This window comes from Drosophila subobscura, chromosome O (genome assembly GCF_008121235.1).
Source record: "Drosophila subobscura isolate 14011-0131.10 chromosome O, UCBerk_Dsub_1.0, whole genome shotgun sequence".
Taxonomy (NCBI): domain Eukaryota; kingdom Metazoa; phylum Arthropoda; class Insecta; order Diptera; family Drosophilidae; genus Drosophila; species Drosophila subobscura.
In genome coordinates this window covers 23,711,449-23,727,232 of record NC_048533.1, presented here as the reverse complement: position 1 = coordinate 23,727,232, position 15,784 = coordinate 23,711,449, and the positions used below count along the sequence as shown (strand labels likewise).

Genomic DNA, 15,784 nt, shown 5'->3' with positions numbered 1-15,784 from the left:
AAACCTGCACACCTGCACACAGCCATGCGGATTGTAAGCCATAATGCATTATGCATTATGTCCGACTTAATTCCTTTGTTTTCAATGAGCTTTGGGCAAGCTTTTTTTCTTTGTGGTTTTTAATTTAAAACGCAAGCATTCGTGCACTGCTTATCTGGTCGGGTGTGCTCTCTTAATTGGCTAAATGATGGCCTCAGGGGTTGATTAAAGTATCAAACATATAATTACACAGACAAGTCATAACCAACAAAGATTTTTTGTATTCTTGTGAATGCGAGTAGCAGTGTGTAACAGCCAGAAAGAATGCTTTCTTGTTATTGATTCGTAAGGTTATTCGTTGAAGGAATATAATATTACAATTTGTTCTCAGTAGAACGTAGATTAAACCTCTTAAAGCTCATCACTACCGGGTATCTTATTGTCTAGGCACTCGAGTATAAAATACTGTCTGGTAGCTAGTGATTAATTATGACTGTTGGATAGAGAAAGAGAGAGTGAGAGACTTGCAATACTATTATTATTCCGATCATTGATCATTTTGGGGTTAACGCATTTATCCGCTTATATCCATACCAATCATACATTGGATTCCCATTTCGAGTTTGGGTCGAATCGGGCATTTTCCCCCGGCGCCAAAGCGGAAAGAAAAAAAACCAGAGAATCGTGCGATAAATAAATATAAATCGGCAACGGAAGAATGGCGTCGTCTCATTGCAAATGTGTGTGTGTGCGATTTTCAATTAATTAGTAAATGTAATGCAAACGGATATGCCCGATCCCGCAGCAATGCTCTCCAGGCACACCCTACGGGGTTGAGAGGTTGAGGGGCCCTTTAAATGGCTCCCTCAACACTTAATTTTTATAAATATTTATGCGCATACAGTTTAATTTATTTGTAAATAATCATTTTTTGCCCCGGCACTTCCTTTGAACAATGCAAAAATACAAAAATGTGTATGGCATTGTTGACACATAAATTGAAATGTTGCGTGTCTCACGGATACACTCAACGAAACACGGATACAGATACAGATGCAGATACAGATACAAACACGGGGCAGACGCAGACACATACATACATACATTAATTAATGCATATAAATCATGGCACACTTTGAAGCGTTTTCCGCTCGTTACCTATGCAATTTTTGCTTTAATTTCACATTATTTGCCCACCTCCTGGACTTTGCCTTCCCGGCATTGCCATAGCAATCCCCTGGAACTGCACACACACTTTTCAATTGCAAATCCATTAATGCGTTTTTAATTTTGTGAGCTGCAATTACGAGGCATTTGTATAATTTTAAGTGTTCGTTTGCATTTTAACACAATTAGCCAGAACGAGATCGCTTAATTTGCCATTAATATGCCTCGAATCTACATTCTACATCCATTCTTTCACTCTTTCGCACAGGTGCCATGTTGAGCTCAGGTGAGCTCAAGGCCTCCCATCTGGACTTTCTGCTGCGTCACAGCATCAAGATGCTGAACATCTACTATCATCTGGTGACCAATCAGCGCCCGCCCTCACAGCCACAGTCCACCGGCGGCTTAGGTGGCGGCGGGAGCTCCTCCAAGACGACCAAGAGCGAGCTCTTCTCCCTCAGCAGCAGTGGTGGCGGCGGCGGCGGCGGTGGCAGCAGAGATCCAGCAGTGCTCCAGGCTCTGGGTTACTTTGGTGGCGATTACGTTTACATGAAACTTTACAACATTTTAAGAGGTGCTAATGACAGCTACAAGGTAAGTCAAGCCACGGACCCTCACCCGCACGCGGACTCAACTCGAGCCACCGCCATTAAGTCGCTAGTGGCGCTGAAATGGCAAAAGTTGTACGGCACGTGCATGTGCACTGCACTGAGATTTGCCGGCTCCAACCAACGCGAGTGAGAGAGAGCAGCTCAGCCCCTCGGTTGCACGTACAGCGCAAGGCACCGTTTTATATGCAACACTTTGGCAGCACTGTGCCGCAGCAATGGCAATGGCAATGAGTTGTAAAAATTCAGCCCGCGACGAAATGCAACTTGACTCTTGCCACTCCCAGACGTCAGCGACAGCTCAAACAGAAAGTTCGTTGAGTTTCCCCATCCCAAACCGCCCCTAAATGTGACTTAATGCGCGGGCTGCATTAGTGGCAGACTTCTCCCTCGGGTGGGATATTAGATGGAAGGAAACTAATCCAACTCTTTCATTTTGTGTGCATGCAGATAACCATAAATCACGAGGCTGGCAGCCTATTAATTTGTCTCCTCAAGACCTGTCTGAATGCACTGGGCCTGTGCCTTGAGGCGAGGCCGACAGCCGCCCCGCCAGAGATAAAATTAATCGAAGAAATACTCCACTATTTGACCAAGCTCATAAATTATGCGCCCGCCGAGTGCGTTGCATGTCTGCGGCAACTGTTGAAATATTTATTTGCCCAAAATTATGGTAGCCAAGTGGGAGTGCAGCAGCCGGCCACCAATGGACACCACTCCACATTCATACGGCCCTACTTTGCGGCCAAGGGCAGGGGCCATGGCGCAGTCTCCACATTTTGGCCAACAATAAATTCAAAGCCAGCAGCAGGAGCAGCAGCAGCTGGAGGAGGAGCCGGAGCTGGAGCTGGACCAAGAGATACAACTCAGCCACTAATTGATGCATCCCCACTCCAGGCACTGGGCATGCTGTTTGTGCAGGGCCTGCAGCCAACCACTCCGCCGTCGGGCGACTGCGTCCGGCTTATAAAGCTATTCGAGCCACTGGTCATCTACTGTCTGACGGTGAGTACCTACCAGCAGCAGGAGCCAGCGATGGCTAATTAATTTTAGTTGTTGCCAATTTGTTTGATTAAAAATGCACAGACACGAACACGAACCCTGCCCCAGCTTTGGCTTTGCAGGAGGGCATCGCTGGGGCATCCCATAATCTGCATGTGTGTGTGTGTGTGTGTGTGTCTCTGTGCCGGGGTCGGAGCGCATCCATTGATATTTTATTAATGGCAAACATTTGCCGAGCACTAGTATACATGTTCCCCCCTCTCTCCGGCAGCTCTTCATGAAATCCAATGCGCTGATTCAGGCACCTATTTTGAGTTTGCTATCGCAGCTGCTGGAACTGAATGTTACCTACAGCATACTGGACTCGAAGAACGTTATATTCGAGCAGATACTCAGCAATCTGGATTTGATTGAAAGCGGAATAGACAGGTGGGTGGAGTAATCATTGTTTGTCTTTTAATTATATTTATAGCATTATTTCTCTGCAGAAATGCTTTCATCATTGTACCCACCATGCTGAGATTCCTCGTGCAGCTGACCCACAAGAGTGATCGACCCCTGATCACGATCCCAAAAATCATCAGCATCACCAACAATTTGCTGGCCAACAGCGCTGTGCGCGATGTGGCCCTGCTCGCACTGAAGACCCTGAGCTACGAGCTTTTCTTCATGCACAGCCAACTGGAGGAGGCGCTGGACAGCGAGAGCAATAACTCAGTGCGAGCCGGGTGCCAGAGTCCGCTGACAGCGGCACCCACGCCGGAAACCCGAGAGGCCCTGCTGGCCCAGAGACGCGAGCTGGACACCCAGCGGGAGGTGGTGTTGGGCATGCTGGAAAAGTTCGTGGAGTCGCGACCCAGTCAACAGGTGCTGGCCCTGCTGCTGCTCTACGAGCGCAGCCTGCAGCAGCTGGAGAGCGCCTCCTATCGCAGTGCCCAGGATGCGGATGCCGTTTATGGGCTGCTCTGTCGAGCTCTCTGTTCTCGGCACTGGCGTCTGCACTCGGCCGGGGATCTGCGGCTGCTGGAGAGTTGCTTCCGCAACAATGGCAACCATGTGTTGGCCGACAGCAAAGGATTCCTGCAGCTGCTGCAACTCTTCATTGAACAGGTGAGGGATCGCGTAGCATTCATTCAATATTCATGCAACTAAAACTTGACAAAGCACTCAGCCCATCCACAGATGCCCGTCAATGCATCAATTACTGCATGCATTAAGACTATGTCAGATATTCCTGTCTCTGACTGTCTGTCTGTCTGTCTGGCCTTGGTCTTTATTCCACAGTCTGTCTGAATTCCTGTCTCTCTCTCTCTCTCTCTCTCTCGCTCTCGGTCTGTGTGTGCCATCGATTGAACTCATAAATATGCGTAATGCCTGCTTAAATATACATACAGGCTCACACTTTGAGGCGTCAGGCAATTTGTAATATTTATGAATGCAGACAGAAACTTAAAATCCAGTCCGACATGCAAATGAACAGAAAATTGTCGCTCAGCCGATGGCAGTCATCGATGTGGCAGCCCCGACGGTCTGGCAAGCTGTCAGGCTGCCAATTTGTAATGACATGTGAGTGTCCCAAGTCCCGAGTCTTGACTACTCCTGGAACAGGTGTTGTCTGGCATCCACTTAATAACATAATTGAAGTAACGCCACAAATGACAACACTCGTAGTTTGTGCTCAAGGGCATCGGCATTGATCAAGCATTGACATCAAGTTTCTGTGTACGAGTAGATGCTTAGGTGACAAGCTTTCTACTTCCGTTTCCGTTTTGCATCACACTTATCATCCAGGGCATTTCTCCTGCTGCCTCACTCGCAACCCATCCCATGGAACAAGTTTGTTTCCCAAAGACCACACCTGTAGGGGCTGGGCAGAGTGTGACTCACCCTCCCACTCATCATACGCCATTCCATTCCTGGGCTACCAGCAGAGAGCTCATCAACGATTTGTCATTGCCTGTCCGCCCACGGCCTGCTCCGTACGCCCATCCGAGCGGGCAACTGGTCGCATTTACATACACACGAATGCACTTAGTTGCAGTTACGGGGCAATTTTTTATTTCGTTTTGGTTCGGCTGTACCCGCTTGTCCCCCTGTCCGCTTCAGGTTGTCTCTTCCTGCTGCTGATCCATGTGGCGTTGTAGTTAATGTGGCACATGTCGTATACGTGACATTTTTAATACCTACGCTTCAACGCCGCACATTTTCAACTATTAATGCGCATTTAAGCTACACATGCATTAACTGTCGAGCTGCCAACCAGCCAGTCAGCCAGTCAGCCCCTGGTTGGGGCATGCCTCAGGGCAGTGCAGCAGCAACCATCATCATCCCCACCCACACCCATCGGCCCAGTCAACCGTTATGCTACAGTTAAAACCAACTTAATTACACAGTCTCACTCGCACAGGCTCTCGTTCCATGTATCTCTTAACCCCACTCCCCTCCCCCATGTATCCATGCATCCATGCGCGTGGCTGTAGGCAGTCGATTGTGGATGTGCAGACCAAAGAATCTCATTCGAGTGTCGTGCATCCACTGCTCTGTCTAACGGTAACGCTTTTACCTTGGCTTTGCCATTACCTTCTGGTCAGAGAAGAAGTTCCACTCCAGCATGGCCCCATACAGAGCTTTCCCTGACACTCCCGCTGGCTATTCAACTTCATTTAACTTGTAAATTATGCGCAAAGCTTAAAAAACTTTAACTAATTATCGTTTATTTAATTTGGACGCACTTACTATACGTATAAACAAGGGCCAGAGTCGGCACGGCCGCTGGCAGAAAAAATTAAGAGAGAGTTCATGCAGTCTTTGCCGCTCAGGTGGCATGAGTAATTGAGTTTTCCTCTTCTCATGATTTCCGAGTACTATATATATGGAGTATATACGGTATGGGTATACATAGCTCCATATAGCAACATTTTAATTGAAATTGAAAAAAGCGCCACAACTTAAATAACATTCTGCGTGCAAACATTGACTATGGCTGGGGAGCAAAAATAAACCATTTAAAATGTGCCATAGCCTCCGAATGGGATGTGGTGCATGCACCTCGCTTCTAATTGCAGCAGGAAAATATGTTGATGTTGTCGCGTGGCAACTTTGTCACACAAATTTATGCAAAGTTTCACACTTTACTGCACTGGCGGTCAACAACAACGAAAGGAGTCATCAGCCTAGCCACCGAGCGAAGTTACTGTCTATCTATCTCTCTCTCTGCTTATACGATTCTATATCTCCCTTTCTCTCTCTCTCTTGCAGGACGTTGGCAACTTTGGTGATTTAGCTATGGCCATGGTTATGCTGGCAAATGTAATCCTTAAAACCGAGGAAATTTATTTAGTGAATCACATAAAACTTTATTTGAAAAATAATCCAACGGCCGAGCGTCGTCTGCAGGCAGCCGCCGTAGCTGCCGCAGCCGGAGCCGGAGTCGGAGTCGGAGCATCCCCATCAGCAGCCATCCTACAGTGGCAGGACGAAGCCCCATCGACATCTTCGGCAGCTGCAGCTGCCAGAGCCGCCGCCGCTTCAGCTGCCTCCTCATCCCGTTCGGCCATAAGCGAAATTAACTATTTTGCCAAAGTTTTAAGCGAGAAACTGCTGGCCTGCCTGGATGTTCTGCTCGGGATTGGCAGTAGCACCGCTCCTCCATCCTCCGGTATGGCTGGGCACGCCTACTGCCAGTTGGCCGGGCGCTTCGTTAACGCCCTGCACAATGTTTGCTGCCGCTCACGGCACAAGGATGCACTTCAATCAGTTTTTCGTTTGGTTTTGGCCGAATCTGAATTTCTCTGCAAATACTACAACCTGCTGCTGATGAGTGCTGCCGGGCTGGGTGGCTCCGCATCGCTGGAGCCGGTGCTGTTGGCCTGCCTGAAACTCGCACTGGCCATGCGTCTGGAGGAGCCGCTGGTCCTGCTGGAGCAGGCCGCCCATCTCCCACTGAAATGGAACCTGCAGCGTGCCGTGCTGCGCGAAGTTTGTCGTGCAAATGTGGTAAGTAGGTGGGGGCGGGCCGGGATGGATGGCCAGTAAAGTGTGTTGCAAGTGGAAAGAGTTGTTCAACCCGGATGAGTGGGCTGGGTGGGGAGGGAACACACATTAGTTTAATTTGAATTTGGCAGACGACAGCGTTGTCTGTCCGTCCGTCCGTCTGTCTGTGTGTCCGCCTGTCTGTCTGCCTCAGTGGAAAGGCCCACTCGGAATAATTCCCCCGCAACAACGGGAGTTTTTCCGGCTGACAGTTGTCGCACTCGCAATTTTGCGGTTCACCGCGTCGGGTTTTTGGTTTCGAGGTCGGCTTCCTGTCCTGCCAATGACAGTTGGCCTTTAAACCGTTGGCTTACTTTAAGCCCGATCCGGTTCGGTCCGGTTTGGACCAGGTCTGGCCCGGAGCATTGCTGTGCATAATTTTAATTGATTGCCACTCGAACATGCGCCACTTGTTGGCGCCATTAGCCAATGGACCCACTCCCCGAGGAGCAGCAGCGTCCCAGTTGCCTCCGCCATAGCCAAATCAACCAATTGTCCACTAATTGCAGGCCCGCGATTGGAGTCCGCAACAAGTGCGCTGCCTGTTCGCTGGCAAGTATCTGAATTTCCTAATTGCTGACCACTTGGAATTCCTTTGCGAGCTGTGCCAAGTGCGTCGCGAGTGCGGCTCATTACTGCAGCTGCTTCTGCTCCGGAATGCGCACCGATTGAACCGGGTAAGTCCTCTGGCAGTTTTTCGCATCTGCATAATGAAGCCAACTCAATGGCATTGTGTGCGGTGGGGTGTCCTTCTTTCCATTTCGATTCACTCAGCCATCCATTCGGATCGTTCTGCGTTTGCTGGCGCGCCTTTGTGAGACCGCAGTGGAGGAGCAGGACGCCTCTGGAGACGCTGGCGGCGATGCAGCTCCTACGCTGCAGGCCCTGCAACTGCTGAGTCGCCTCCACCAGCTACACGACGGAGAGCGCACCCAGCAGCTTCCCATGGAGCGACTGGCCCGCCGCCTCACCGCCCAAAGTGGCCCGGCCGCCCGCCGTATCATTTATGAGCAGCTTCTGGATGGGGATCTGGCCGGGGGCGAGGACCAGGATGCAATGCGAACTCTGCTGTAAGTAATTCCCCCCAATATTCAACAAGAGAGCGCAGTGCTGCTCCTGTAGCTCCTGTTGCTCCTCCTGGGGAGCCATTTAAATGCTGTTCAATATACACTTGCACAAAGGACGGGGGGTCCTTTTGATCCGAGCTCTTGGCGGGAGAAGTGCTGGGAAGAGTACTCAGCGTTCGTTCAAAAGTAACTGCCATTATACCTGCGTGCTTTTATTTATGTTTCATTGCATCTCCTCATCCCAGTCTGAAGGACCTCGAGTGCCGCCAGGACAATGAGACGGCAACGGCGACGTCGTCGCGCATAATTGATGAGAGCTGGCTCTTTGCGCAGGTAAATGGGACAAGCTCTTGGCCATTATGGCACTGCCACAGCTAATTTGTTGTACTCTCCCGTCCTCGTTCTCGTCCTCCTGCAACGTCTCCTTTTGACAACATTTTCCGCCCTGAATGCACCCCCAACAGCTAATCAAATTTGCTACCCAGCATGAGGATGCTCCGCAGCAGCAGAAGCAACTGATGCTGCTGCTGCTGGAGATCCAATCGGAACCAAAGCTGAATCGCCTGCTGCGGAGTCTGGGCCCCGAGCAGGAGGCCCGTCTGCTGCGCCACTCCCTGGCCGGCTCCCTGTTCGCCATGCTGTCGGTGTTCCGGCAGAAGTGCATCCATCATGCCCCACACATCAACTACATGCAGCCACCGCCGCTGGCGCGTGTGTCCTGCACCCTGCTGATGGGGAGGGTAGCCAACACTAGGCCTACGTGCCCCGTGGCACCGCCCACTGCCGAGCAGCTGGATGTGGCACGGGCTGTGGCCACACTGATGGACTGCATACGCAGCATCGAGCACACGGCCCTCATCTACATCGATGCGAGGGTAATGGCGAGGTTTGTGGGCGAACATCTGCTGCTGCAGGAGCAGGTTCCTCTGCTTCTCGAATACCTGAAGTGGCTGGCCAGGGCGGCCAAACAAATTCTGCGGAAGCCAACACGACAGGAGATGGAACAGGACGCCCTGGGCGTTCTGATGTCCACCATGGATTCACTGCTACAGCAGCCATGCGTCTGGAGGGACCTCAACGCCAGCACGGATGCTGCACTTCGTTGCGAACTGCTTGAGGTACTCGTCCACGCTGCCCGTTGCATGCTGCAGGAGACCATTTTCTATCAGCGGCATCGTCTGACGGAGACCAAGGCCCCAGCACCGCAGGCCATCTTTCTGGCCAAATTGATTGAAACGCAAATTGATATTGAGTCCCTCGACAGCGGCAGGGTTTTGGCAGTCGGCTGCGAGGATGCACGCTTGCAGTTTGCCGGCCATGAGCTGGCCCCGGTCCAAGTTCCACTGGTAAGTGACATTCTCTTTTGCTCATTTATCAGTCTGACCCGAAAACTCTCTCTCCCTCTCTCTATCTCTCTCTCTGCCTCAATGCTTTTGCAGACGCTGCTGGCATCCATTGGCATCGCCCTGCTACGCACTCACCAGTTTTATGCCTACGCGGTGACTCCGAACGAGCTCATCCAGCATCCGGAGGACTCACAGCAGAAGCAGCAACTTCAGAAGCAACAGGCCGATGGCAAGCTGCCCACCATTCCAGTGGACAGTCTGAGCGATGTGGATATTCTGCGTCAATTTGTCAAGCGGTGAGTGTGTACTGCCATCCGAATGAGCTCTGGCTTAAGTGGCTAAACTCTTACTCGTATGGGAGGGGGTACTCATAGCCTGGCTTCACTGTAGCTTCCTAATTAAATCAGCTTGTGGGGCTTGGCACACTCACCTTAAGCCATTCAAGTTATGATTTTGTCACCATCTCTCCTCCATTGTCTCTTGTCCATTGTCCGACTGGTCAACTGTCTTGTCTGTCCGTCCGACCGTACACTCTCTTATCAACGGACTAGGAGGCTCTCTCTCTTGCATAGTAGACGGTGAATGGTGTTGGTGTTGTCGTTGTCATTGTATTTGACAGGAGCAGCAAGAGCAGGAGGAGCAGCATAGAGGCAACAACAAACTTGCTGACAATGCTCTGACAGGAATGACGAGCGCATGGCAGCTACTACATGGAGCGATGATGAGGACTACGACGACGACGACGACGACTACGGCTAAACCGCAACTGGAAACATCAACATCCTGTTGTTCTATTACAAACACAGAGGCACACAACACAGGCACACACACATGTACTCGTATGTGTTGGCCGTAAGACTTCATTGTCATCGTCATTGTCCTTGGCTGGGCTTTGCTTGTTTTGCCTCGTCCTTGTCGCCTGACAGCTTCCACACTGCCGTTGCTACCGACACAGCGGCGATTGTTTCGATGGCAGTCGTCATCATTACGCTGTCAGCAGCGGAATCGTCATCAGCCAGGAATTGGGCGGAATAATTGTCCATGGGATAGATGGATGAATGTCGCTGGTCGGTTGACGGTGCTCGGTTGGTTGGTTGGTTGCTTGGTTGTTTTGGTTGTCGGTGGAAGTCTGACCCCAGACTCTAGACTCCAAAGTTGACTCCCTTTAAAGTATGCATACTCCAAGCCAATCCATTTTTGGATGCCTGACAAAAGCACAAACATCAAAACCACATCAACATCAGGAGAGCAGCAGGAGCTGCAGGAGCAGCAGGAACAGCGCTTGGCGACAATGACGACAACGACAACGACGACATCGGTGCCGAGGATGATAACGACAAAATCCCCCAAAGGGCTGACAGAGCGGAACATCAACAACTCTATTAGATGGAACTCTGCGAGAAGCAGCGTAGACAGCATGCATTTTGGCCTCCACAGTGGGGCTAAAAGCTTGGCTAAAAGACAGGCACTAGGCACCAGGCACCACTCACCACTCACCAGGCACCAGAAAGAGATGACATCACCATGGAGGATGAGCGTGAGGACGAGTACGAGGCAGCGAGCGATATAAACAAATTATGAGCAGCAAAGTGAGATAAATGCATGTGTGTGCGTGTTGCAGATGGCTGCCAACAAAAGGCACGTCGGGGAAGAGGCAGGATGCGGATGCGGATCCGGATGCGTATGGTTGCCTTTTGCTCCAGAAACATTGTTGCTAATTGCACTGAAACCGCCGCACAGTCAGCCAGCCAGAAGCCAGCAGGGAGCAGCACTATCAGCACTCCAGGCGAAGGACTGGCCTGCATTAGACATGCCTGGCATATTGGATGAAGTTTCCAATCGTCCAACCGACCATCCGACCAACCAGTCAGCCATCAAGCCTGCAGCCGTTCAAAGTAATCGAAGATTAATTGACATTTTAGGCCTTCAACCATTTTATATCAGAGTATTTTAAATATTTCAAGAGCTCGGGCTAATTGAATTAAAATTTCAAGCATTTTCTGAAAACATTTTATGCAGAAATTTCCAATTAATTACATACACACTCAATGCCATACTCAGACTCATACTTATGTATAAATACACACACACAGATGCACACACACGTATTGGTAATTAAATTGACACTTCTGGCAACTGTTTCCCGTGATTTCTACCCCTTTTGCAGACTCTCCATCTTTGGCTATACGACACGGCAACAATTCGAGGAGTACTTCATGACTTTTCTGCTGCTGATCAACAAGGTGTACGATGAGCACATGGTCGATCAGCAGGAGCAGTTCCAGATCAAGCAGGTCTGCCTGCAGGCCATCATGGAACTTTTAATGACGTACAAAACTTTTCCCATTGTGGGCCAGCCGGCCACTGGGCAGTTCCATCACACGACGCGATGGCAGCGCATCACTTGTGACAGCATTAGGTGAGTTCCCCATTGTATTTGTTGTTGTTGTTGGTATTGTTTGCTGCCACATGCCACACGGAGGCGAGGCGGAAATTTATGAAAATTAAAATTCAGAACGCAGTGAGGAAAAGTTTTAAATGTGTAAATGGCAAAAAGTACAAATTAAATGCGAACGACAAAAGTTTCGAGTCTGTTGATCTCGCCTCTCCACTGTGACTGTGACTGTGCCTGTGTGTTCTCTTCCGATTTTTGGGTGTTCCTGTTGCTGTTGCTGTTACTGGTCCTGTTTTGCGGCGCTTATTATTTCGTCCCAAATGAGTACAAAAAAATCCCTCAACTTCAACTTTAAATGCGCAACTAATTTGTTAACATGGGAGCGGCCCAAAACAATTTGGGTAACAAGTTTTCAGATGCTTTTACAATGTCTGCGCTTTTAATTAAAAGCGACAAAAAGTCTTTGTGCCGGGACGAGCATTACGGCTATGCTCTGTGGATATATGGCATGTGTCGTGTCGGGAACACATGAATTATGAAAATAATTTTAAAAGTTAACGAGTACCGAAAACTCCCCTATTTTTATGTATATATCTACGAGTTTGTCTCGTGGTCAACGGGATTCAATTGCCTTCAAGGGAGAAGCGGAAGCAGCAGCAGCAACATCAACAGCATCAGCAGCACCGCAAAAACAGAAAAGTAAGCTAAAATATCAGAAAATTTGTCCGGCAAACCCTCAGGAAATTTGTGACATATATATTTTTCCGTATTAGCCAACAGAAATTGCTTCTGTTTGTTGGTGTTCTGTTGCTGTTTTGTGTAACAGAACACTGTCGCCTGCTGTTGACTTTATAAATTAGTTTTTAATTACAAGCAAATAGTTTTTGCTGGGGAGGGGCTTTGGTTTTTCCACTCTGTCAGCACACTACGTATGCGCCATTTAATCGATGGCACGCGGCAATAATGCTCTGCCACACGCATCCTTTAATTTATTTTAATTCCTTTCACAGCCTGAAGAAACTGCACAAAGTGCAGCTCCTGGTGGACGCATGCAATGTCTTCTATCACGCCAATCTGGAGCGGCAGCTGGCCCGGGACAATGTGATTGGCACACGCAACTTTGCAGCCAATCAATACGATCTCAATTTCAGCTGGGCCCAGATGGAGGCCTATGTGGGAGGCCTGCCACCCGCTGGTGGTGATTCGGATCCATTGGGGGGCACATCCATGGCGGACATTAAGGCCTCCTCTTCCTCCGCTGATGCGGATGTGCCTGACATTGCAATGCGCAACTATCGCCATTTTACACAACTGTCGGGAATTGACTTTCGCAGCAGCACGCAGCTGGTCTTTGACGTACTGCAGCAGATGATCGAGGTGAGTCCTGCGTCCTGCGACCTACGTCCTACGTCCTACGTCCGAGTGGATGTCAGATAGTTTTGGGCGACTGTCACGTGCCCCGCATTGCCTGCAACTGCCACAGCGGCCGCATGCGTTCGATGTAGTATAATTTGATTATGCAAGACATTACAGCGGGATGCCAGTGCCAGTGCCATTGCTGGTGCCAGTCCATTTGAGTGATCCTTTGGGGTCTGCCGTGGTCCGTGCTCGTTGCTCCGTGCTCCATGATTTGTCTGTAATTTAATTTGTGCGAAATGTTCATGTCTATGTCTAACTTTTGCTTGTGCTTGTGCTTGCGGTGCATTCATTTCCTTTGACAGCTTAACCACATTCTGGTGCTGCCAAATTTGGTAAAGTTTTGCGAGATCTGCGAGAGTCGCGACCAAGTCAAATGGATCAAGGAGCGCGCCCTCCGACTGCAGGAGCAAGTGGCAATGGACGATACGATTTCGCATCAGGTGAGACCGCATCCGTACCTCGTACAGTGCATTTCCATTGTTTCCGCCGCTAATGTTACCTCCACTGCAGCACATAATCTACTTATTGTGCCGCAGCCAGGCACTCCTTATACCCAGCCTGGGTGAGCTGCAGACCCTGTGCGCCCTGATTGGCAACGTCTACCTGAAGAGCACGCACTGCTTCATACGCATCGCCACGCTGCAGGGCCTGATCTGTCTGCTGGAGTGCTGCAGCAAGACCAACACGGCCATGGGCAAGCTGAGCGAGGAGCTGGCATTGTTGCGAGCCCTAATTGTGGGCTACATCAATCGCCATGGCATCATTGATGAGAGGTGAGTTTTTGGGGTGCCGGGATCTGGTATCTATAGATTTTCCGTTTGCCTTATTAAGAGTCGCCTCCGGGGCTGGCTGCTGAAGCCGAATGCCGCCCCATCTCGCACCGACTCAAAAGTGAGCCCTGATGCCGCCACAACTCATCAGCTTGACTTTAAGTGGGACCCTAACCTAGCCCACATTCTGGTGTTTCCTCCATGTCTATATCTGCTCCACAGATCCACTCACTAATGGCAAAAGTTCTCATCTCGCATTAGTTACCTCTGCTCATCGGCATCTGGGTTTTTGTGGTCTTTGCTGTCTGCTACTTCCACCTCTTCTACCTCCTATCTAGCCTGGCTGCCTGTTTAGGGTGTTATCAAAAAGTTTTCAAGGACTGCGCCGGAAGCTGGCAGCCTCACTGCACTGCCATCTCTCTCGCATGTAAAGGATATGCCAGAAGTGGAAGTTGCAATAACTCGACAACGTGCAGAACATCGATGAACCATGGCCATTGAAACTTTGGTGCGGCTGCTCCTCCAGCTCCTGCGTCTGCTTGTGCTGCAACTCCAAAGTCAAGCGCAGCTTCTGATCAATGGCACTGTAGTGCTGTTCTTCTTGTTGTAGTTTCTGTTCGCCAACGAATTCTAATTATTGGCTCAGCAGCTGCCGCCTGCCTTCTGCCTCCGCTTTCGCTTCGCGGCTTCTGATGGAATTTTCTATATACTGCACTTCAGTTGCTTTGTTTCCAATCCATTACGTTGTTGTTATAGTGCGGCCGCAGAAACTTTAGCATGCAACTTGCACATCCTGCAGACTATCCTTGAAAGAAACAAACTCAAATTCCAAATCATAAAACTTAAATTGCGCATACGCACATGCAGCGCAGCGCAGCTCAGCGTATGCCAAACCAATATGGCCAAAAACCTCAACGAAACGAAAATTGTTGCCCCCGGCAGTGGCATCAATGGATTGCCTGCCCGTGAAACCGGAGCCGCAGGAACAAAGCAGCGACGTCAGTGGCAGCGACCACGGCAACTAATCAGCAGGGTCGTTTCGTTTCGTTTTGTTCCGTTCCCGATCCCGGGCCTTGCCTGGCCTAATTATTTTGTAATTTTCAGCACGATGGCCAAGAAGAAACGGTTCGGGGGCTAAAGCATTCCTGGCCATTGAGTAAAGCTCAATAGCCGGAGTCGATGCCGATGCCGGAGAGCCACAGAGCTAGCGAGCAGCAGCAGCGGATGCAATTCTGCGGTAGTCAGACTTGTAATTAATTTAGATGAAAACATGCCATGGGCCAAAGGGCACAGAGATCCAGCGCCCAGTAGGACTCTGCATTGATTTCTGTCCGAACTGGGGACGGCCATCGGTGGCGATATCGTTTTGCAATTGCCCAAAGGACTAAACGGTTTCCTGTCTCCCATTTCAGTCCCCTGCAGCTCAGCGATGAGCACACGAAGCTGGTCTGGACGCTCAATTACAGCTTGATCGAGTGGACATCGAAATTCGTGCCGCAATGCCATCTGTTGTCAAATACAATCATTGCGGCCAATAATTTCCTGAAGACGACCAACAACGAGGAGCTCTATTTGTGTGTTCTGCATGTGAGTTCCCTGTAGACATAAGATTGTAGATAGTAGAGCTGAGTAAAATGACTTAGCATGCCACTTAAACGGTTGTCAGTCTTGTCTAGCCGGCGTCAGACCACTTACTAACAGTCAGCCAGGCAACCATGCAACAAATCTCACTGCCATTGACTGAGCTAAACGCCCGAGCTCGACCATTTCCCCCGGCGACGACGACGACCATCCACCATCTGCCATCCATTACTTGTTCAACTAAGCCGGGACAGGCCGCAACCCACGTTGCGCTTAATTGGTTTTTTGATTGACAATTTTCAAAAGGCACGGCAACCAAAGCGGGCCAAGCTGTCAGGCCACCACCAGAACCAGCAACAGAAGCAGCAGCAACAGGAACATAGTGAAAAACCAAACCAAACTGAACTGAACCCACCAA

General features: G+C 49.9%; 1 protein-coding gene across 3 annotated transcripts in view; it reads left to right on the top strand.

Annotated features, from left to right (window-relative positions):
* The window catches only part of LOC117898964, a 40,591-nt gene that overhangs the window by 17,480 nt on the left and 7,327 nt on the right, over window positions 1-15,784 (top strand). For 2 of the 3 annotated variants that reach the window (XM_034808704.1, XM_034808703.1), the window contains 15 exons: window positions 1,415-1,740; window positions 2,205-2,759; window positions 3,028-3,185; window positions 3,245-3,866; window positions 6,015-6,752; window positions 7,298-7,465; window positions 7,563-7,858; window positions 8,101-8,188; window positions 8,320-9,201; window positions 9,295-9,497; window positions 11,369-11,620; window positions 12,607-12,973; window positions 13,318-13,455; window positions 13,526-13,788; window positions 15,198-15,372. In XM_034808704.1, coding sequence (XP_034664595.1) covers window positions 1,415-1,740; window positions 2,205-2,759; window positions 3,028-3,185; window positions 3,245-3,866; window positions 6,015-6,752; window positions 7,298-7,465; window positions 7,563-7,858; window positions 8,101-8,188; window positions 8,320-9,201; window positions 9,295-9,497; window positions 11,369-11,620; window positions 12,607-12,973; window positions 13,318-13,455; window positions 13,526-13,788; window positions 15,198-15,372 — 5,231 coding nt within the window. The remainder of the gene's footprint in view (window positions 1-1,414; window positions 1,741-2,204; window positions 2,760-3,027; window positions 3,186-3,244; window positions 3,867-6,014; window positions 6,753-7,297; window positions 7,466-7,562; window positions 7,859-8,100; window positions 8,189-8,319; window positions 9,202-9,294; window positions 9,498-11,368; window positions 11,621-12,606; window positions 12,974-13,317; window positions 13,456-13,525; window positions 13,789-15,197; window positions 15,373-15,784) is intronic. The other variant, XM_034808705.1, reaches the window with a different exon arrangement.